This window comes from Myotis yumanensis, unplaced genomic scaffold, assembly GCF_028538775.1.
Source record: "Myotis yumanensis isolate MYYU_CA2020_CCGP unplaced genomic scaffold, mMyoYum1.0.hap1 SCAF_16, whole genome shotgun sequence".
Lineage (NCBI taxonomy): Eukaryota > Metazoa > Chordata > Mammalia > Chiroptera > Vespertilionidae > Myotis > Myotis yumanensis.
Genome location: NW_027223767.1, coordinates 34,958,284 through 34,981,804, shown reverse-complemented (window position 1 = coordinate 34,981,804; position 23,521 = coordinate 34,958,284). Strand labels below are relative to the sequence as shown.

The 23,521-nt window shown below is 45.4% G+C and overlaps 1 protein-coding gene across 8 annotated transcripts in view; it reads left to right on the top strand.

Annotated features, from left to right (window-relative positions):
- Positions 1-3,282: 3,282 nt before the first annotated feature.
- Positions 3,283-23,521, top strand: part of PECAM1 (platelet and endothelial cell adhesion molecule 1) — a 51,859-nt gene continuing 31,620 nt past the window's right edge. For 7 of the 8 annotated variants that reach the window (XM_070394872.1, XM_070394871.1, XM_070394868.1 and 4 more), the window contains exons 1-6: positions 3,284-3,548; positions 3,634-3,660; positions 10,327-10,620; positions 15,156-15,461; positions 17,355-17,630; positions 21,916-22,158. In XM_070394872.1, coding sequence (XP_070250973.1) covers positions 3,485-3,548; positions 3,634-3,660; positions 10,327-10,620; positions 15,156-15,461; positions 17,355-17,630; positions 21,916-22,158 — 1,210 coding nt within the window. In that variant the 5' untranslated portion in view covers positions 3,284-3,484. Of the gene's footprint in view, positions 3,549-3,633; positions 3,661-10,326; positions 10,621-15,155; positions 15,462-17,354; positions 17,631-21,915; positions 22,159-23,521 lie in introns of all 8 variants that reach the window. The other variant, XM_070394870.1, reaches the window with a different exon arrangement.

The window sequence follows — 23,521 nt, the reverse complement described above, 5'->3', positions numbered from 1 at the left end:
GGGCTCGATCTGCAGTAAGGAGCCTGCAGGAGGCAGCCGACCAATGATTCTCTCTCATCATTAATGTTTCTATCTCTCTCTCCCTCTCCCTTCCTCTCTGAAATCAATAAAAATATATTTTAAAAAATAAATATGTACAGTTCAAAAATTAATGTTTACCTTTACTGATTATAAAATATCTTCATCTTTAGTAAACAGCAAGTCAAAGGTTTACAAACCCAGTAGAGGGGCAGGTAAGCCCTAGGAGAGCCTGCTACTTATGCCTGGCACTGAAAGAACACACGATGATCCTTTTTACCTATTTCTGAATTTCAGATAGTTTTTAATGTTATCTATCTGCTCATATTGTTGATCTTTTTCTTCTTTTATCTCTTTTTTAAAAATATTTTTTTCTTGATTTTTTTTTTTTAAATATATTTTATTGATTTTTTACAGAGAGGAAGGGAGAGAGATAGAGAGTCAGAAACATCGATGAGAGAGAAACATCGATCAGCTGCCTCCTGCACATCCCCCACTGGGGACGTGCTCGCAACCAAGGTACATGCCCTTGACCGGAATCGAACCCAGGACCCTTCAGTCCGCAGGCCGACGCTCTATCCACTGAGCCAAACCAGTTTCGGCTTTTCTTGATTTTTGAGAGCTTTATACATATTAGAAAGATTCACTCTTTGTTTAGGATGTGAGTTGCAAATATATTTTCCAGTTTTTCTCTTGACTAAATTTTTTTTTTTTTTGCAAAGCAGACTTTTCATGGAGTATAATTTGACAGTCTTCTCTTTTATGGCTTCTGGATTTTTAAGTCATAGTTAAACCAGCCTTTACCATTCCAAGATTTTGAGGAATTCTTTCATGTTTTCTTCTAGAACTTTTATGGTTTGCTTTGTACCTTCAGATGGTTGGTCCATTTGGAATTTATTCTGGTGCATGATATAAGTTGTAGGATATAGTTTCTCTGCTTTTCTTTTAAAACACTGACATTTATTTTTGAAATAAAGCCTTTCCCCCCCCTCCTGGTGTCCTAAAAGTATTAGCATTGAATATGAAACAATGACTAATTTTAGAAGTTTACTTTTAAACTTAGGAGTAAGGGATTTATCACTATTGCTTGAGAAGCAAAAGTTGCTTACTCTACAGTATGTAAGAGTTACCTTTGAAGCCAGCATTTATTTTATTACTCATGGTGTATCCTTTTTTCCTGACAAATCAAAATTTGGTATGTGGGCGGGAATAATTTCCAGTAGATTGCCAAAGAAGATGGTTTATAGTGGGGAATGGAGAACACAAAACAACAAAAAGCAATAGGAAGACTCCTTTATGCATGCATTGCTCCTCAACAGCTCTTATCAAAACTTACTGAATCGCAGGCCAGAGAAAAGACTTGTTCTTGAGCTGGAAGCCATCACTTCTTGGTACTGGCCCTGAAGCAGAGAAATCTTTGGTTTCCATAATCTCAGTTCAAGTCTGACTTGGCTTTACCATGTGGCAGTAGGAGAGGGTAGCATTTCAGAAACAACATGGCACGCCGACTTATGTTGGATGGGTAGGAATCAGCCAGAAAAAAAGGAGGGGGAAGAGTACTCCAAATAGGGGAACAGCATTGGCAAAGACACAGACACATGGTGTTTCCTGGGAACTATAAATTCTAACAGCAAACGCAGGGTCAAGGAAGGCAGTGGGTGAGAGAGGTCGATTTAAGAAATGTCCACTGGCTGGCATGGCTCAGTGGTTGTGTCGATCTATGAACCAGGAGGTCATGGTTCAATTCCCTGTCATACCTGGGTTGGGGCTCAACCCCAGTGTGGGGTGTGCAGGAAGCAGCCAGTCAATGATTCTCTTTCATCATTGATGTTTCTCTCTCTCTCTTTCTCTCTCTCTCTCTCTCTCCCCCCCACTTCCTCTCTGAAATCAATAACAATATATTTTTTAAAAAAGAATGAAATGTCCAGGAACATTTGAGGTCTTGTTCCCTGGCATATGCTGTCAATTTGGCGCAAATAAACTCATAAAAAAGGAGAAAAAGTCCGAATCTGTGGAGAATTTTTATAGGTGTTTATCTGAGCCCAAACTGAGGACAATTGCCAGGAAGTAAGATCCCAAATGCCCTGGAGAATGATAGTTTTGCAGTTTCTGTTATGCATTAGAAATTAAGGAGGGAATATACTAGTAAGGAAGATTCCATGAGGTGAGAGAAAACAAGGCGATATTGGGTTACAGGATAGTTAACAAGATTATGTGATCTCTTTTTTTGTTTGTTTATTGTCTAAAGTTTTACATATGTCTTCTCCCGCCCCACCCCATTGACTCCCCCCTCAGCCATTCCCTTTGGGGCAAGCCCCCACCACCCAGTGTTTGTGTCCATTGGTTATGCTAATATGCATGCATATAAGTCCTTTGGTTGTTCTCTAACCCCCCACCTCCCCTGCCAAAGGACCTATGTGCTCTCTTGAGGGTGGTTACTTAGAAGTTCAAAGGTGTGTTAACCTAGATGCACAAAAACGATGCACAGGGTCTGCGTAAGGCAAAGATGGACCTTTTACTACAAAAGTTATAGGCCCTAGCCGGGTAGCTCAGTTGGTTAGAGTGACGTCCCGATACGCCAAGGCTGTGGGTTCAATCCTTGGTCAGGGCACATACAAGAAGGAACCAATGGATGCATGAATAAGTGGAACAAATCGATGTCCCAGCCCTTCATCCTTCCACTTTCTCTAAAATCGATTAAAACCAAAAGTTACATGTCTGAGCTTGACCTGTCTGACTCAGATAGGAATTTATGATTAGATCACCCTGTGAGGTTACTTTCCCTAACCTCCTTTTTTGTCCATGGACACCAGGCTGGAGCGATAAGCGATAAGCAAGGTGGAAGGCGGAGGATTGTAAATTGGCTTTCTCTGGAGGGCAGTGGGAGCCATTAGGAGGTTTCCCTGATGAACCTGCGATGTTCTGGAAAAGTCAGCCCTGTCCCATGGCCTTGCCTGGAAAGGCAGGAGGTCCACACTTAGGCTGTGTGGAAAGAGCCCCTTTGGGGGGCAAAGGAAAGCAGAGAGGTCTTGCTGTGTGCCTACGGAGAGAGGCCCTTCGGCTGGAAGTTGGAGAGAGAGAGGAACCCTCTTACCCTGCTATGAGAAGGGGCTCCATACCCAGCCTAATGAGGAGGGTCAGGAAGGCTGAGGCGAAATGACCACTTGCGCCTTTTTTCCCCCTTGAAAACTAAACAAAGCAGCTGTGTTCAGTGGCCCCTCAGGAAGACCAGTCATTTCCTGAGGAGATATCAGGCCAGCCCAGGCATTGTTCCCGGTTTCCAGCAATGGCCGCCATTACCTGACCAGCATCGCAGCCCATCTCCTCTCGCTGCGCTGGGAGAAGTCACCGGAGTGATCTTTCTGCTTTTCACAGGGTGGCTCCTCTGCGTTGCATGGGAAGTGTCTTCTGCCCCCGGGGCATGGCCCAAAGGCAGCAGTAACTTGCCCAAAGTCTTGCTTTCAGGATGCGACTGGGGTTGACTAAAGAAGGCAAGATGTGGCTGGGAGTCCTGCTGGTACTTCTGCTCTGTGAGTTTTATTCTCTTTTGAACTCACTCACACTTCGTGAGAATTGAAGCAAATGAAGTCAACGTATTTCTTCTGTCTTTTCCAGGTTCGAGCCTCGAGGGTCAAGAGAACTGTAAGTTGTAAAGTTTCTACCTAGGTTCATTGTGTCTTCCGTGATTCTGAACACTCATATCGAATTGCTTGGGTTAATATCTATAACAATTGAGGAAATTAGTCCAATTGAGAGCTGAAGTTTATTGCTTTCTGGCATTTTTAGGTTTTAGAAAGGAAAGAAAAAACTCTTGTTCTAAGCCAAGTTCTAATCAACATGTTCTGGAAGTAGCATACATTTTCTAGATCTTAGTTAACTGCTGTATGTTAGGTTTGGGGAGGTGATTTTTAAAAAGTGAGCAATTGCATAATTTGTTTTTTGTTGTTCTACCATACATTTCTCATTCGCATATTCTACCCCCTTCCAAAAGGTTTTGTTCTCAAATGAACTGTAATCCGTTTGTTAGATTCAGGAAGGCGGAACAGAGTTTAAATTGTTGTTACAACTTTTTTCTCCCAAATGACCTAAAACATATTGGTTTTCATTTCTCATACATCCATGAAGCTGCAATTATAACTGCAATATTCTGTGGTTGTGCACAGGGAGGGGGGCTTATCCTTGAAGTCTGTTTTATCATCCCCTTTGGAGCTACGTAATTTTGAAACAAGATAAGTTGGTATGGTTTTGCTTCATCTGGGACCCTATGAAAGAGGGGGCTTGGCTGGGGCAGAGGGCTTAGTGGAGCCCACAGAGCAGGATTCCTTGTCAGTGGTCACTTCAGTCGGCAAAGAATGGGGGTGACTGGGTTGTAGACAATTGTACAGCCTCTGGAGATGATGTACTTGGATGATGCTGATTTGATGAGCCGGGGCTCAGAGCAGAGGCTCCAGGACAAAGAGGGCTGGTGTGGCTACTAGCAAAGCCCATCTGCTGGTCTCCAGGTCAACTGCCCATGTGCTATTGCAGGCATTTGACCCCCATGGCAACCCATGGAGGCAGGATATCCATTATCATCCTCATCATCCCAATTAACTGATGGTGTCTCTGCATCTCAGAGAAATAACCGACTTGCCAGATGGAGGGAGAGACAGTTGGCAGGGCATCGGCACTAGAATCTCCACTTTCCAAAACCCGCCGAATCTGTCTGGAGCCAGAGGCCTGCCTCAGCTCTTCACGGCCAGCCTTACTTTGCCTCTGTGAGCCCTTTTCTCAGAGTGGGGATGATAAGAGGATTAAGCATGGACTCCCGTGAGGGTGAGAGTAGCTAAAAGGAGGTGTCTGGCCTGCCCAGCCTGTGATGAGTGATGGCTTACTACGCGCAGTCCTGGGTCCTCCCCACCTTTACAATCGCTCCTGCCCACCCTCTCTGTCCAGCCAGCCCGCTCCCGCCAGCTTTTGGCCAACCACACCCTGCCAGCACTCTTGCCTCTGGGCTTCTGTGTCTCTTGCACATCCTGTTTCCCAGGACCTCCAGACTCTCCCAGCTCCTTCCCCACCTTAGATGGAAGTAAGTCACCGCCTTCCCATGGTTCGTAGAGAATAATCTTTGTACCTTCAGGGAAAACCTCGGAGCTGCAGGACTCAGGGCAGGAGGCTCTCCCACTGCTTCCTTAGGTCTCCGCCTTGTTGTTTTTTGGTTGTTTTTCTTCTTTTAATCTTAATTGTTGAAAGTATTACATAGATCCTCCTCCCCCGCCCCCATTAACCTCTTCAAGCCCACTCCTGCCCTCCCCAGGCCCTATACCCTCACCACCCTATTGTCGGTGTCCAGGGATTATGCATATATGCATACAAGTTCATTGGTTGATCTCTTCCCATGCCTCCACCTGGTTTTATACCTGAGGAAACTGAGGCCCAGAGGCCAGAAAGTACTTGTGCACTGGATGTGAGAGTGGGGGCTAGGGTCCAGGTCTCCCGTTCCTCAGGCCATGCTGTCAGGGCATTGGACATGCATGACCGATTGTTGCAGGCGCGGGAACAGCACCAGGTGTTAGACTTGTGGGGTCAGACTGGACCTGGGTTCAGCACCCTTGGTACTTGAGTTCTGGCTAGGAAAGAATTCAGAGCCAAGACTCTAAGAGAATATCTATTTATAAAATCGCAAAGGTAGAAGAAGTAACTTGTAGAAGAAATGGGCTTAGGGAACAAGTTATAGAGGCAAAGGAAGGGCCCTAGGAGCTTGGGACTGAGGGAGGTCATGGGGCGAGGAGGGGAGGTTGGGCAGGAAGAGGGAAAGGGGAAGGCACAGGTGTGGTGCCGGGAGGGCGAGCCCGTGGGTCCTCTGTCCCAAGGGTTTTATGGGTGGAGATTTTAGGGGCGGTCCCAGGGGAAGATCTCAGTAGACTATTTAGCAGTTTTCCAGGTGTGTCCTTTCAGGGTTGTGATCTCCACTGATTGATTGGCCACTACCAGGGCAGGGGCTCATTATTTAATGCAGCTGGTCCTGAGGTCAGCCCTGGGGTGGCTGGTTTGGCTGCTTTTATGGGCCTGCAGGTGAAATACAACTGAGGCCTAGATGTTATCTCTGGGAGGAAAGGCCCCGGGGGTCCAAACCTCAGTGAATACGCTGGGGGAGGAAAGGTCACCCTGAGGTGAGGTCTCACCCTACAACTGTCCATTGCCAGGCACCCAGGGCTTTCTGTCCTGGTGACCTCCTGTACCTGGCCCATCGTCCCTGCTCTGCTCACGCCGGTAACTGCCCTCCACACCAGGAGCCTGCTCCACACGGCAGGCTCTCTGTGGTTGAGGTGCTTGGTCAGCCTGGGCCTTTTCCACTCCTTTATCTCAGGCCCTCAGCCCACTCGGCCAGCCAGCCTCAGGAGATGATCTCAATCCCATCTTCACCTTGAAAACAGTGCTGTCTGGAGGGAACTCCCTCAACTTCCCGCCCTGCCCTGGCTGCAGGCTTATCTGCGTCCCCACCCATCCTCCCGGCTTCCCTCCTGATTCCGACGAGACGTCTGCCCCGCCCCCCTTGCCCCCCAGACTAGGGCCAGCCTGTCCCTCTGGGATCTGAGCCCAGGCCTTGCATGGCCCCCCAGGATCACAATCTATAATTTGCGCAGTTGCCATCCCACTTTTAGCATCTTTCTCCTCCCCCTTTCTTGGTCTTTCCCCTGCAAACATGATTGGTAGTTCTTATTTTGGGGGGAAAAAGGAAAATCACACACAACCCACCCCCTCCATTTATCTCGAGTCCCCTATCTGTCCGTTCCGTCTCTGAAGGCTGGTTTATACTCACTGTCTGTGCTTCCTCACCTCTCAGTCAGCCCTCACTCATTCAGCACCTGGCTGTGCACTCCTCCCCCCCCCCCCCCAAAAAAAACACACACACTGGAAACCTCTCCCGGAGCCTCTGATGCCAAAGCTGTGAACACTCCAGCCCTCAGCTCTGGGGCCCTGTGCTGCCTTTGCAATAAGCCTCCTTCCTTGGCCTCCTGGCCCCTCTTCCCTGGTGTTCTCTTATATCCCTGACAAACCATGGGGGATGTTTGGACTGTCCCAGGGTTTGAACTCCCTCCGTCCCCTTGTCTCTGCAGGCTCACAGGTCTTATCCTCTCTGGAGTTGCTCAACCCCCTCTGCTCCTCCACATACTCCGCCGGTCTAGCAGAGCCCTGGCCTGTCCCCTGAGCATCATGCGGGGCCAGTAGGTGACATCTCCTCCTAGTCATCTCCCAGGTCCCTCAAACCAGTCTCATCGCCTGACTTTTTTCTTCACCCTTACCTCTTTCTGCAATTCTCTGAGTTAGTCGGCGACACCTATATCCTCCTGGTTACCTAATCCAGGACCTTATTTTCCACTCTTGTCTCAACCCTCATATTCGATCAAACAAGTCTTTAAACATTTTTTAAATAAAATACATATAACATAAAATTTATTTTTTATTAATGATATTTTGTATATTCATAATGTGCAAACATCACTACTGTCTAGTTCCAGAAACGCCCCCTCCCGCCCCCGAAATAAGTCCTTTTGTATCCGCTCAATATTTCCCAAGTCCATCCCTTCCCTTCATTCCCCCTGCTCCTGCCCTCTCTCAGGCCTCCTCAGCTTCACCTGAACCCCTGTCCAAGCTGGTCTCTCTGCCCAGCCCACAGTGATCTTTCTAAAGCTCCAGGGTCATCCTGTCACCCTTCTTCTAAACCCGTGATGGCGAACCTATGACACGCGTGTCAGAGGTGACACACGAACTCATTTTTTTGGTTGATTTTTCTTTGTTAAATTGCATTTAAATATATAAAATAAATATCAAAAATATAAGTCTTTGTTTTACTATGGTTGCAAATATCAAAAAATTTCTATATGTGACACAGCACCAGAGTTAAGTTAGGGTTTTTCAAAATGCTGACACGCTGAGCTCAAAAGGTTCGCCATCACTGAACTAAACACTCTCAGAACAGGACCCAGCTTGTCAGCCCAGCAGGCAAGGCCCTCTATTCTGGCGCCTCCTACCTGGCTCCTGTTGCCCCTCTGGCCCCATACTCTGGTTCCGGGAACTGTTTGTGCCCAGATTCATTGATTTGTCATGCCCCTGTGTCCTGGTACATGCTGTTCTCCTGCCTGAGCACCCCTGTTTCTTGGCCAGGTTAAGGCTTGGTTCAGCAGTCACTTCCTTCAGACTTTCCTTAGCCTCTCCTGGGCAGCCCTTCCTCTTGGTGTTTGCATCTCTGTACTCCAGTTATCTGGGCCTCCACCAGCCGGCCTGGTCCATGACAGTAGGATGATTTTGTATTCACCCTTTAAGCCCATCACCTGGCGCAGGTGCTCGGTGAATGTCTCATTGAAGGAGACTCCAATTGTACTTGGATATATTACAGATTTAAATGAGCAGATGGGCCAGCATGCTCTGTGCTGAGCACTGAAGTTCAGCAGGGACTCCATGCTTCATGGCTCCTGGTGATTTTCCAGACAATAGTGTGTGGCTTCTCCCTCTTTCCCCCCACCTTTCTTTCTGAGTCATTTCCAGGTTGAGGGACACATGGCTGGCTGAGTCATAATGTCTCATCTTCCCGGGAGCATCAGCTGATTGGTAGCTGGAGGCAGAAGAATGCAGGCCCCTTGGTTGTGGGTTTGAGGATTTGGCACTGTGGGCACTGTACTATGGTGACTCTGTTACTTTGGATTCTTCACCAGCCTTCATCTCCCCAGATTGAAAATATCTGACATCATTTAAAAAAATTTATATATATATATATATATATATAGAGAGAGAGAGAGAGAGAGAGAGAGATTTCCGAGAGGAAGGGAGAGGGAGAGAGATAGAAACCTCAATGATAAGAGAGAATCATTGATCAGCTGACTCCTACTCACCCCCATTGGGGATCAAGCCCACAAACCAGGAATACACCCTGACCGGGAATCGAACCATGACCTCTTGATTCATAGGTCGATGCTCAACCACTGAGCCACACCGGCCAGACAGATCTGACCTCTTTAGGCTGTTTCACAACCTTGTCCTTCCATCACAATAGTTCTAGACCTTTTGGGTTTTGTAAGGAGATCTGTGGATCCTCTCTCTATAAAATTGCACACTTGCATACAAGTGGAGGTGGTTCATGGCCTCCTAACACCCATTGGTGAACTTCTAGGGAGCCCAGGTTGTGAAAAATCATTCTGTTGTGTGAATAATGAGACCAATAGGCCATAACCCAGTTTGGTTATTCCTGGGCAGTTTATTCACAAAGAGCTAATATTTTCCATTTTCTGTATTATCTTAATCATCAGGTAAATATTTCTGAAAATTGTTTGGGTGATATATTTGTTATCTATTGCTGCTTAACAAATTACCCCAAAACATAGTGGCTTAAGATAACAATTTATTACCTCACACCGTTTCTGAGGGTAAGGAATCCAGGAGTGGCTTAGTTGGCTGGTTCTGAATCAGGGTGTGTCAGAAGATTAGAGATAAAATGTTGGTCAGGTTACAATGATCAAAAGGCTTGTCTGAAACTGAGGGATCTGCTTTTAAGCTCAGTAGCTGTTCCTTGGCCTAAAAATAAGGAGCGTTAGAGTATCCAGGAGACTCAGTAAGTCTCCAGTAAGTCTTGCAACAACCTACTAAGTATTATTACCCCATCTTACCAAGGAGGAAGCAGAGCATAGAGAGGTTAATCACCTAAGATCATGTAATAAATGATGAACCAGAACTTGCATGTTTGTCTGCCTGAATCCTATGCTTCCTCCAGGGGCCACAGTGTGGCAGCTCATATTTATCTTAGGGATGTGTTTTATTTATTTTTATTTTTTAAATATATTGTATTGATTTCAGAGAGAGGAAGGGAGAGGGAGAGAGAGATAGAAACATCAATGATAAGAATCATTGATTGACTGCCTCCTGCATGCCCCCTACTGGGGATTGAGCCCACACTGGAGCCTGTAACCATCACCTTTCTCACTCATCTGCCTGGCATTTTCCTAACCCGAAAATGTGGGCATTAGACATGGTCCCAACGATCCTGGGACCTTTCAATCCGCAGGCAGACATTCTATCTACCGAGTCAAACCGGTGAGGGCAGGGGCATGTTTTACTTGTCACACTTGTCTTGGTGGAATATGAGCAGCTTAGTACCAACTGCCTCATGCTTGACCCACTACCCAGAGTCATTACCCACTTGGCCCCTGTAGGCATTTGGGACCCCTGAGCACTATGCTGCGTAGGGTGATGACAGCCCAGTGTGGTGAAGGTCACCAGGACAATGCTGTTTCTCAGATAACAGGAGTCTTCCTTTCTTCCCCTCTTATTTAGCTTTTACCATCAACAGTGTCCACATGGTGATCCTGCCAAAGCAGGAGGTGCAAAACGGGGAGAATCTGACCCTGCAGTGCATCGTGGACATCAGCACCACTTCTCACGTCCGGCCTCAGCACCAGCTGCTGTTCTATAAGAATGACGAGCAGTTTTACAACGTCTCCTCCATGAAGAGCACAGAGAGTTATTTCATCCCCCAAGCCCGGGTCTACAATGCAGGGATATACAAATGCACTGTGATTCTGAACAACAAGGTGAAAACCACATCGGAGTACGAAGTGATGGTGAGAGGTGAGTCCCTGGAATTGAACGTAGCTCAGGCAGATGAAGCTAACACATGCAGGAGCAAGAACAGTGATTGAATGCGTAGTAACACTAGGCCTACCTGCTCGCCCATCACCTTTCTCACTCATCTGCCTGGCATTTTCCTAACCCGAAAATGTAGGCATTAGACATGGTCCCAACATGCCTGGCTGTTTATCACCATCTTGTCTTTGCACATGCTGTTTCCTCTTCCAGGAATACCCTTCTTCATCTCATCTCCTCGTGAAATACTATTTCTCCTTGAAGACTCAGCTCAATGATCTTTTCTCTGACACATTTCCAGACAAAATTGATCTCCCCCAGGGTCCTCGAAGCTCTTATGCTCTCTACATTCAATGGCATTTGTATAAAGGTCATTGAGTCAAGGTTTGACACTGGATTCTGTAGTCAGTCTGCCTGGATTCCAATCTGGGCAAGTCTCTGAACCTCTCTAAACTTTAAAATTCTCATCAGTGAAATGAAGATAATAATAATACCCAGCTCAGGGAATTTTGAGAGGATTAAAGGGCTTAGCCTAATACTAGCACATAATGAGTTCCCAGTAAATGGCATTTACTCTTTTACTCGATATTGCAACTATTTTTCACTCATGTGTCTGCTTTTCTAGACTGTAAGAGCATGAGAAAAGAGGTGGTATTTGGTCTATTTTTGTATCTCAAACAAAGAATATGGCTCACAGTAGCCCTCAATAAGTGATTGTGAAATAAATTAAACAGATGAAAAGGGGAAGTAGAAATAGATGGAGAAACAGGAGAGAAATCATTGTGGGAAATTTGGGTTCAGAGATACAGGGTTTCATTCATTCATTCCCTCCCTCAAGAAACAATTCCCAAGGCTGCAAGCCAGGAAAAAACCAGTGCAAGACATGTACATGCATCAGGCAGGCCCCAGCTCCAGAGGTAGTTGCAGTCTGGTGGGGAAGGAAGACATTTACACAGATAATTACAGTCCAGTAGCTATAAGATCTGAGTGCCTTGGGAGCACAAAGGTGGGAGGAAATAATTCTGCCGAGAGGACTTCGAGATGTCTTCCTGGAGGGAGGGACATTGGGTCCCCATCCAGAAGATCATGTAAGAGTTTGCTTGATGGTGAAGTGGCACAAGGGACACGTGGTATCAGCGTGAAAGAGCGGAGGCTGAGAAAGAGGGGAGTATCCCAGCAGAATGCCCAACCTTTTGGGATCTTCATTTCCTGTCCCTAAAATAGAGATAACTAGTTACTGACACGTTTCCTGTCCCTAAAATAGAGATAACTAGTTATCGATCTTGAAGGATTATTTTGCTTTAAGGATTAAATGAATAGTGAATGAAGTGTGCTCAGTAACCAAGTATTGAATGAATGAATGGCCCATCATGTATGAGGTACTGGGTCAGACCATCCTGAGGAAAAAATAACCCTTACAGCAAACAGGAAACAGGAAGAACCAGTGGGCAAGGGTCTGGTGGCATTTTCCTTTTATAAGTATGAAATCTCTGATCACTTTCTTTTCTTTTTTTTTTAATTTAAATTTTTAAAATTGATGTGCCCTGGCTGGGAATCAAAAACCATGACCTCCTGATTCATAGGTAGAAGACGCTCAACCACTGAGCAACACCAGCTGGGCTCTGACCACTTTCTTGTCAGTCTTTGAGACTCACATGGGAGAACATGACAGCATCCTCCTCCAGGCCAGTTCCTCCATAGGTGTCAGGCATCTCTTTGTGTCACCAGGGGCAACAGCCACAGAAATGCAAACCAGCCCTTCTTCATCTCCACTGAGGACAGGGGAGGAACCAACATGTCTGGGCATTTACATTAGTGATGAGGAAAGAGTGGTAGATCAAGAGTTTTGGAAGTGTTTGTTGGAAAGAAATGTGCCGGCAGGCTTTAGAAAGTTAGGGTACTTTTTCTTTCTTTAAATATATTTTATTGATTTTCCACAGAGAGGAAGAGAGAGGGATAGAGAGCCAGAAACATCGATGAGAGAGAAACATCGATCAGCTGCCTCCTGCACATCCCCTGCTGGGGACGTGCCCGCAACCCAGGTACATGCCCTTGACCTTGACCGGAATCGAACCCGGGACCCTTCAGTCCGCAGGCCGACGCTCTATCCACTGAGCCAAACCGGTTTCGGCAAGGGTACTTTTTCTTAAAACTTGGGTGATTGAATGGACAGAGTTAGTAAATTCAGCCCCATACTTTCTGACAGCTGCTGCCTTAACTCATTTCTGCATTTTTGTGCTTTTGTGATCAGGACAGTCATTCAGACTATCATTAGTTCTGGTAATGAGAACTACCATTTATTAGCCTCCCATGAGATAAATGCTTATAAGTGCTTGACACACATTTCATTTAACCCCTGCAGTAGCACTGGGAGAGAAGCGTAGTTCCTCCCGCTTACAGGAGTGTACCCTGCGGCTCAGAGAGGTTGAGTTTCGCACTTCATCAAAGGCAAAGCTAGAGTTAGAACCAAGATCTATTTGACTCTAAAGTTGACCTCTAAGCCGTGGTTATTATGATAGGTCTTCGAGGTAGACTAAAGGCAGTTGATCCATTCATTAAACATTTATTGAGTTTTTACTCTGAGCCAGGCCCAGCATCCAGCAGTGAGTAAGACATGGTCCCTTCCCGTGGGGAGCTCCTTCATAACAGCTGCACCACAGGTAACAATAGTGGTATGAATACAGTCCAGGTCTTCTTCCCAAGCAGACAGCCCTCCATCTCCAAACTTGGTGGGTCAAAAAGAAAAAAAAAGATCACTCTAGCCACTTTGCTCAGTAATTAGAGTGTCACCCCCGTGGACTGAAGGGGGCTGAAGGGTCATGGGTTCGATTCTGGTCAAGGGTAGATACCTGAGTTGCAGGTTCAATCCCCAGCACTGGTCGGGGCACATGCAGGAGGCAACCAATCCATGTGTCTCTCTCACATCGACGTTTTTCTCTCTCTGTCTCTCCCCCTCCTTTCCATTCTCTCTAAAAATTATTGAAAAAAATATTCTTGGGTGAGAATTAACAAACAACAACAACAAAATTCATAAGAGTTATAAGTGATTGGGTGAGGTGGCACATCCAGGAAGAGTCAGGTTTAGGATGCAAGCAAGTCTGTTTGACTCCAAGATGAAGTTCATGACCACAAGACTATGGGGCCTGGACAGGACATCTAATCTCAGCCAGGTTCTCCCAGCTCCCCCTAATCTGACCTGGTTTACTACTCGATGTATCTTTCTCTCCACCCCTTTCTCTGTTCTAGACCCTCCACTCACACACCTCAGCCCGAGCAGTTGCCCATGTGCGTGTGTACCCTGAAATCCTGTTCTTAGCCCCCATCCCACAACATCTGCCCAAATAGCACCCTTCCTCCAAGATTCCCCTCAGACCCTGTTCCTTTCTAGCATTTTCTCTGAACTCCCAGGCAAAGAGACCCTCCTCCTTTCCCGACTTCTCCATCATGCATTGTCTCTGCAGCACCCTCTGATGCTCAGTTATTTTCAGCTTTGCTTTTTTTAAAAAAATATATTTTATTGATTTTTTACAGAGAGGAGGGGAGAGGGATAGAGAGTTAGAAACATCGATGAAAGAGAAACATCAATCAGCTGCCTCTTGCACGCCCCCTACTGGGGATGTGCCCGCAACCAAGGTACATGCCCTTGACCAGAATCGAACCTGGGACCCTTGAGTCTGCAGGGCGACGCTCTATCCGCTGAGCCAAACCGGTTAGGGCTCAGCTTTGCTTTTTAACGGGAGGCCATGCACACTCCCCTTTCCCTCCCCTCCTATACCCAAACCTCTGGCCTTGGAGTCAGACAGACCCAGGGTCGAATCTCCACTCTGGGGGCTTGAAAACTATGAGCCTTGAACCTCCCTGAGCTTCACCTTCTTCATCTGTAAAATGGGCATAACTTTATCTTTCATGCCCACCCTGGAGGTTTATTATGAGAATGAATATAGAGTCGACCTAACTTGCAACTGGCATTCAATAAAGTATAACAACAACCACAGAAATACTAATGAATACTGGCTGGGCTGTTTTGTTTTTAACTGTTTCACTTGGGGAGACTTGTTTTCCCAATGGGATTATAAAGGTTGAAAGCACCAACCACATCTTCAACATATTTTGTACTTTTCAAAGTACCTGGCGTAGTGCTGGACACATATATGCTCAGTAATTACCTGGTAGGTAGCACTGGGTGTTCTGGGAATAAAAAAAAAAGAACCCTTATTATTTAAAAAAGTATATTTTTATTGATTTCAGAGAGGAAGAGAGAAGGAGAGAGAGAGAAACATCAATGATGAGAATCATTGATCGGCTACTTTCTGCACACCCCACACTGGGGATCGAGCCCAAAACCCCGGGCATGTTCCCTGATTGGAAATCAAACCGTGACCTCCTGGTTCATAGGTTGACACCCAACCACCGAGTCACACTGGCCAGGCAAGAAAAGAACTCTTAGATGGGTCAACCAGAATGACTCACTTGTACCATTCAATCAAACTAATACTAATGGACTTTCTCTTTCCCCAAAGGAGTGTCCAGTCCCAGAGTGACACTGGACAAGAAGGAGGCGATAGAGGGCGGAGTTGTGATCGTCAATTGTTCTGTCCCCAATGAAAAGGCCCCAGTACATTTCATAGTTGAAAAAGTCGAACTAGACAAAAAAGGTACCAAGCAAAAAAGAGAAAAAAATTCTCAGCACCAGAATTTTGTGACGCTGGACTTCACAGTGGAGGAACAGGACCGTCTGATCTATTTCCTCTGTCAAGCCAGCATCGTTTCTGGGAGGAACGTGGAGATCTCTGCGACCACCAGGAGTGATCTGGTCACCGTGAGGGGTGAGAGTCCTGTTCTCTCTCTTCTTTTTTTTTTCATTCTTTCTGGCTTGCTGGTTTGGTACTGGGAGAAAGAGCCCAGGATTGGAAAGGGGCTGAGTACTTCTGGCTGGGCTGCTCTTCTCAAGACTGTTCGTAATCACTTTATTTCCATAGTTTTCAAAAAAATTTTTTTTTCTTGGTTTTAGAGAGGAAGTGAGAGATAGAAATATCAATGATGAGAGAGAATCATTGATTGGCTGCCTTCTGCAGGCCTCTCACTGGGGATTAAGGTTGCAACCGGTCATGGGCCCTAACCAGGAATCGAACTGGCAACCCTCTGGTGCACAGGACGATGCCCAACCAACTGAGTCACACTGGCCAGGGCTATCATTGTTTTTATTGTATGATTTTTTAAAAAGTTAATACACTTTTATTTAAGGAATGTCACATGTTCTGAGTCCTTCCACTGCCTTAGTGTGAGTCTTAATTGTCTTAATCTTTTTGCTCAATCCACTTGTCATTTCAGTCAATCCACAATTCTTTTCGTTTTAGAGCTTCTTTATATGATTTTTTTCAATGCAAAACCTTTAATGTTTAGTTAATCAAATGTATCCATCCTTCTTCCTTATGATATCTCAGCTTTGTGATTCACACCTAAAGTTCCTCCATACTCCAAGATTATGAAAGAAAAAAAAAAGCACTGATGTTTTCTCTTACTGTTTCTGTGGTTTAAATGTGTTATTCCCCCCCCCCCCCCCCCCCCCTGCATTTAGGTCTCTGGTGCATCTGGAGTTAATCTGAGCATAAGAAAAAACCCTTCAGTTATTAGTGAGCTACCCCAGGGGCCACTTGCTGAGGGTCCTGAGAGATGCTCTCCCTTTTTTGACTTTTATTCAGGAAAGGTTATGTTTTTAAACGTTAGCTTTCTTTTGTGGATTTAAATGGCTTTATAGTTAAAAAGCTAATGAATATGAAAATATTAATATCACTTTTGGCATTTTTAAAAAATATTTTTAATTGATTTTAGAGAGGAAGGGAGAAGGAGAGAGGGATAGAAGCATCAATAGTGAGAGAGAATCATTGATTGGCTTCCACCTGCACGCCCCCTACTGGAGATTGAGCCTGCAACCCAGGCATGTGCCCTTGACAGGAATCAAACCTGGGACCCTTCAGTCCTGTCACAGGCTGACGCTCTATCCACTGAGCCAAACCATCTAGGGCCACTTTTGTACATACTCTCTATGATCTGCTATTTTTTTAGCAGGAGCGAAGGCCTAGCCCTGCTTTTCTTTCTGTCTCCTGGAGATTCCCCACCCTGGTGTCTGACACATATTTTATTAAGACGGTGTTTTCAAACTGTGAGCCATGAAACCAATTCAGTCAGTAACAACCAACATTGTAAAGAAAGGAGTAGAATACACTATTTTTGCATCTGGTTATTTAAATATTTATTTTCATGAAATAGCACTGTCTACACAATTGTCATTTTTGAAAGCTATGGACTGTTTATGCTGAAATCCCAGAGTTGTGTGAAACAGCGCAAGAGGAACCTAGATAATCCTTGGTGGGCGAGGGAAGAGTCTGTTTCTAATGACTCTTTATTTCTGAGGTCATTTGAAGAAGGTTCTGCAGATTAGATTTAGAGAAGATGGTTTAGCCTTTGGGAAGCTCAAGAAAGTTAGAGAATTGCAGTTAAGAAGAAGGTTGAAGATGCAAGAATGAGCGAGAAGGGAGGGACCCTGCTTCAGAGCAGCCAACTCAAAGTTGTTTGAGAAGACAGGTTGAGTTTGTTTGTTTTTAATTAATAAGGAAAAATAGTGGTTGGCAACAAAAAGAGCAGAGAAGAGGAGAGAGTGCCCCTTTCCCTCACCCAGGCTTGAACCTAAGTCCAACCGGCTTGTCCTCTTCTTGTAGAATCCTTCTCCAATCCCCAGTTCCACATCCATCCCACGGGGGTGATCATCGAAGGAGACCAGCTGCACATTAAGTGCATCATTCAGGTGACGCCCATGGTCCAGGCATTTCCAGAAATCATCATCCAGAGGGACAAGACCATTGTGGGGCACAGCAAGCAGGGCAATGAGGCCACCTACTCAGTGATGGCCACAATGAAGGAGAACGGCAACTACACCTGCAAAGTGGAAACCAGCCAGATCTCCAAGGTCAGCAGCATCGTGGTCAACATCACAGGTAGGGGTGCTCCTGGAGGGTGGGAGCCTATTGCAGGCTCAAGAAGTGACCGTGCTGGAATCTGGGATGGCCAGTGATGCTGATATTTCTACTCCTGCTTGTCCGAATGAATGCACTCGGGTGGGGGGTGTGCCTGTGGGGAAAAAGTCAATGCAGAGCCAGTAAGCAGTTAGCTGTGGTGGTTGAGGGTGCAGAGTCTGGCATCAGATCCCAACCTTGCCACTCACCACTTCTGTGACCTCGGGTGACTTACCAAGTGCCTCTTTGCCACAAATCTATGAGATGACAGAGCTCACCAAGAGGACCCAGTGAATGTTAGCTAGTGTTTCTATTATTAGAGCACATTTATCTTTCCTCTGTGCCAAGCACTGTGCTAGAGTACCAGACAGGCCCTATGGCAGGGTCAAGGATGCAAAAGCATTAGCAAACTCACAAATGGTAACAAATCCTCTTTGTTGAGCACTGTGTGACTGGCTTGCCTAGTTTCTGATTTCATGGCCATAACAATGCTATGAGATCTGTGTCATAATTCCAGTTTTATGGATGTGGAATCTAGAGTGTAAGCTGGTGAGGGCAGGAGCATTACCTATTTTATACAGTGCCTGGCACACAGTAGGAATTCAAAACTTATTTGTTGCATGAACACATGAATATAGGATGAAAGTGTCTCAGAGAACAGAGAGAGTCAGCATTTCTTTTCTTTTTCTTTCTGATGTCACGAGCAGATGTTTATTTTATTCTCGAGAGTCAGCACTTCTTCGTTCCCAAGGGAAGGTGTTCATTCATTTCTTCGTCTGTTCATCCATTTACTGAAAGCCTCCTATGTGATGAGCATTGAGTGTCGCAGCAACAGTCCCCCAGTATCATAGGTAGGCTGCCAACGCCCCAACTAGGTGATTGGCATGTGTGCTGGATCCTGCTGGTCTATAGTGTGTGCTAGCAATTTAGTTTATTATTGATAATAACAAATATTATGAGGCACATGATGTTTTTCACTGGATAAGACATGTCTTATTTCATTAGAGAAAAGTATTCAATTCAACATATATTGAGCACCTTCTGTTTTTCTGGGCAACCTGTTGGGAATAGAGAGCTGCTTAAAGTCAGGCTTTGCCCTTGAAGAATTTGCAGACATAAACAGACCTTTAGAATGCAATGCAATGAGGAAGTACATAAAGGCTTGGCCTATTGCCGTGAGAGCAACAGGGACCAAGTGGTGAACATATGGATTGTTTCACCAGTTAGAGAAGCATCCTTCTCCCTTGGGCCAGGCTACTTTAGGAAAGCATACAGCATCGTTGGACCATAAGTTACTATTGTAGCTGATCACCCACATCCAGATGTGTGTGCCGTGTGGGGCATACAAGTCATTTGGTAGATTAGTCTCCATGGCCCAGGAAAGCCAAGTGTTATGCTCGGTCTTTCCTTTCATGCCCTCAGCCTGCGTGCACTGTGAGCCTGAGCTCCCTCCTTTCCATGTGACGCTGACCCAGCACCTCAGGACTGGCAGGTAGACACCCCCATGTTCAAATTCTACCAAGCCTTTGGAAATGTCTGCAAGCCCACTTAATGCATCTGGTTTTCCATGTCCCTGTTACTATCAAGCCTCACTGCAAATGGCTCTATACAGTAATATTGGAGGCTCAAAATAATTTTGTGAGCATAAAAATCATTGGATTTGTCATTTGTCTTTGGATAGAAAATCCAATTTGTCACAAGTGCTGACAGGTCTGTCACTGTTGTCCTGTCTTTCTCAGCTCTACAATCACATCCTAACACTGGCCTCACACCAGGGTTCTCCTTGAGCATCTCTGTCCCAATTCATCCTTCAGCCAGCTGCAGAAGAAGCCCTCGTAAGATGGCCCCTATTTGGCATAACTATTCCTGGGCTTCGACTCCTATGGGGCCATGATCCTTCACTTTGACCCCACCCTCTTCCAAGCATCTCTCCCCACTCAGCCTATCCTTTCTCCTTGGCCACTGAAAAACTTCTGTTGTCCTTAAGGACTAAGCCCCAAATCTCAATCCAGGCTCCCCCAGGCAGAGTCCCACGGTCACACCTCAGGTCCCATTGCCCTCTGCTCATTCCTTGATGTCAACAGTCGCTGCAAAGATTTAGCATCTGTCTTCACTCCCTGGTGTGAGCTCTTGAACGACCAGGTCTGTGGGCTCAATTCATCGTAAATCATTGATGCTTAGAACCTGGCACATTAGGAGCTCCATGAATATCCGTTCATGAGTGAATAAAAGACTGATCCTTCTTAGTCTACGTCATGGCTCTGCCAGTCTTTCCATTATCTCCTTTACAAGTAGACTGTTCCCTAACATTTCCTTCCTAATTGTAAACCGCCTTGGACCCGTCTCAGCAACATGGTTTCTATTTTTGACCTTTTTGTTTACATATTTTTAAATGTAAAGTCATTGCTTTGGGATTTTTTTTTTAATCTAAGTCACTTTTTCACATTTGTTTGGAATCTGCCCAATGAGATTGTAAGGCACTTTAGGATGTCAATTTCTTTGGTTCCTTTTCCCCACTCCTAACCTAGAGCTATGAAAACCGGCGAGGGTGAGGAGTCAACACCAACTATATGGATGGAAGGAAGGGTGACACGTGCCCTAATAAAATATCGATTAATTATTGGGGCACCACCTTACTTGAAGTTTTATTTTATTCCCTGTACAGGAAACTAGGAAGACACTGTGGACTAGATGGAATTCACTTCCATAACAATGATGATCACATCAATTATGACAATGTTGATTTGTACCCCCAAACCTGTACAGCAGGCAAATTTATAGGCAAAGGTAGAATTCGATTTCCTGATTCCTGTTTGCAGTCTCAAAACTCAAGCCCAAGAAGCTTTCCTAACAGGAACTTTGGGACTCAGTCCCTTTCTCAATATGCAGAGAGTCTCAAGAATTACTGACTCCTCACCCTTGTCGGTTTGGCTCAGTGAATAGACCGTTAGTCACTGAAGGGTCCCGAGTTCAGTTCTAGTCAAGAGCACATATCTCGGTTGCAGGCTCCACCCCAGCCCAGACCCTGGTCAGGGTGTGTGCAGGAGGCAACCAATCCATGTGTTTCTCTCACATCGATATTTCTCTCTGTCTTTTCCTCTCTCTTCCACTCTCTTTAAAAATCAATGGAAGAATATCCTTGAGTGAGGATTTGAAAAAAAAAAATAGAATTACTGACTCCTTCATTAATGAAATCAGGGTGCATTGGTTTATAATGTAAACTTTACATAAAGGAGCCAAGTCTTCACATTGGTTAAGTAGTTAATTACTACTTTCCCTGTAGCTGAAAATAAAACACATACTATAACTATGAAATATTGATATATTTCAGGAAATATTTAAATAAGGCAAAACTGGCCTTTAATAAAAAAGCTAGCAAGCAGAAGGGCCAATATTTAAAATAAATAAATAAGGCAAAACCTCTTAAAAGTCAACTTCTGTCTTTACTACTGTTGCCATGCAACCTAAATGAGGGTACTAATAAGTCCTTAAAGTGGCATAGGATGTGTAGCTCACAACTTGACCTCAGGAGGTATCACCCATTCATTTTACTCCCAGAGATCTTCCCACAACGTACATCTATGCCCTTCCCCTGACCCAGACTCTCGATGCTTCCCGCTGCTGTGGGAATGCAATCCATACGTCTTTGGGTGGTTTCAAGGTCCTTCAAGATCCATAGGCCTCCTTTGGCCTCTTCTACTCCCACTATGTTCCAGGGCAACTGAACTTTCAGACGCTTGAACCTTCTGCCAGGTCTTCCACATGCTATTCCCTCTGCCTATGACCCTTTCCCTCTTTGCCTGGATGACTTCCTCCTAGCCTAGGTCCAGTGGCCCCTCTATGGGCTCTGCTGCAAACATCTTGTTTGAGTAGCCCACCAGACGTCAGCGCTCGGAAGTCAGGGACTGTTTCTCACTATTGTCTCCCCAAGGCCAACCGAGGTGCCCAGCACAGAAATAGCTTGAAATAAATACTTATGGAATAAAATGTGTGAGTGAATGAACAAATAGGTAAATGCATGAATCTTTACAAGTTGTAAAACTTTCCTAATCCATGTCTATGAAATAATTTGGATTAACAAGGGACGCAAACCTGCCAGTTCTTCAATTGCATGATTGTCCGGTCCTTGAGAGGCAAAGGAAACCTTTTTGAAGGAAGTTGGGAGTTGGTTCTGCCAAAAGCAGCTGGGCCAGGGACTCTCTGTGAAGGGGGTTTGGGAGTGGTTCCCAGAAACATCTCACTCCATTCCCACTCACTGGTTTTTCAGAGCTGTTTCCCAAACCCAAGCTGGAATCTTCCGCCACACATCTGGACGAGGGTGGCAGCCTGAACCTGTGGTGCTCCGTCCCACATACAGTCGACTTCGCCATCCAGAAAGGAGACATGAATGTGTCACAGGCTCAAAATTTCACCAAGATGGTCTCAAAATGGGACAGTGGGAACTACACCTGTATCGCAGGCCTGGGCAAGGTGATCAAAAAAAGCAACGAAGTCTTGATAACCGTGTGTGGTGAGTACGTCCTTGCTGGCTCAGAGTCCTGAGTGGGAAAAAGGGAAGTTGCCACCCTCTCCGATCTGAAGGCAGATCAGACTGAGGCAGGATAAGAACTCGAGGGAAAGGGAGATGAGTGAAATCGAGAGACCGGACAGAAGCAAGTAGTATTTCTGCTTAGAGTACAGGAGAGAGGTGATACAAAGGAAATATTGTTGGCTAAAAGCATTTTCATGGCTTTATGGTGGCTGCATGCTGATGATGTGGCCTCTGAATTGGCAGGATTCTGGCTGCTGGAGCAGGCACCTACCCATAAGTTCCAGCAAGAAACACTGTTTAGTCAACACTAAACTTTAAGGCCGAAGCTCCAGTTTTTAATCCATATCCTGGCTGACCAGAAGGTCTAGGACTTCTGGTGGGCAGAATGTAGGTACTGGGACCGCCTAGAGCTGCGTATCTTAGACTTGATGAATGTGCAAAACCTGGTTACAATGTAGGTCAGGATGGAGCCAGATTCCACATCTCTTACTAGCGCCTTGAGGATGCTGGCTCTGCTGGGCCCTGGGCCACACTTTGAGTAGAGGGGTTCTAAATGAACTCTGGTCAAGCTGTCACTATCACTGTCATTATTTAGTCATGGTCTTTCAGTTTAATCTGTGGCTATCGTTTCTCCAACCAAGATCTTAGTCTGAACTGAACCAGGATCTCAGCCTACTGTTGATCCTCTAGTCATCTAACTCAAAAGGAAATAATGCAAGACACAAATGTGGGTCATTCCATTTTAGTTCTTTTTGTTGTTCTTTGGAGGAGATAATTTCATTAGAGAAGCTTTATGAATAAGCTAACTTCTAAGTAATGACCTAGTAGGATTCTTGTTTTGGAGGCATGCAATTTCCAATCAGGAGAGGCTGAGGCACTGAGAATTTGTTTGAAAAGATATTCTGTTTGTGTTCTTGGTTTTGTGTTTTGTTTTTAATTTAAATTCTTTATTGTTGAAAGTATTACATATATCTCCTTTTTTCCCCCATTACCTCTCCCCGACAGCTCCCACTCCCCAGCACATGCCCTTACTCCCCTACTGTCTGTGTCCATTGGTTATGCTTATGTGCATGCATACAAGTCCTTTGGTTGATCTCTTACCCCTCCTCCCCCCCCCCCCCGAACCTCCCCTGCCTTCCCTCTGAGGTTTGACGGTCTATTCGATGTTTCTCTGTCTCTGGATCTATTTTTTGTTCATCCGTTTACATTGTTCATTATATTCCACAAATGAGTGAGATCATGTGATACTTATCCTTCTCTGACTGGCTTATTTCACTTAGCATAATGCTCTCGTTTTTGTGTTTTTAATGCTTTTCCTGTGTGCATCCGTTCTCAATACAAA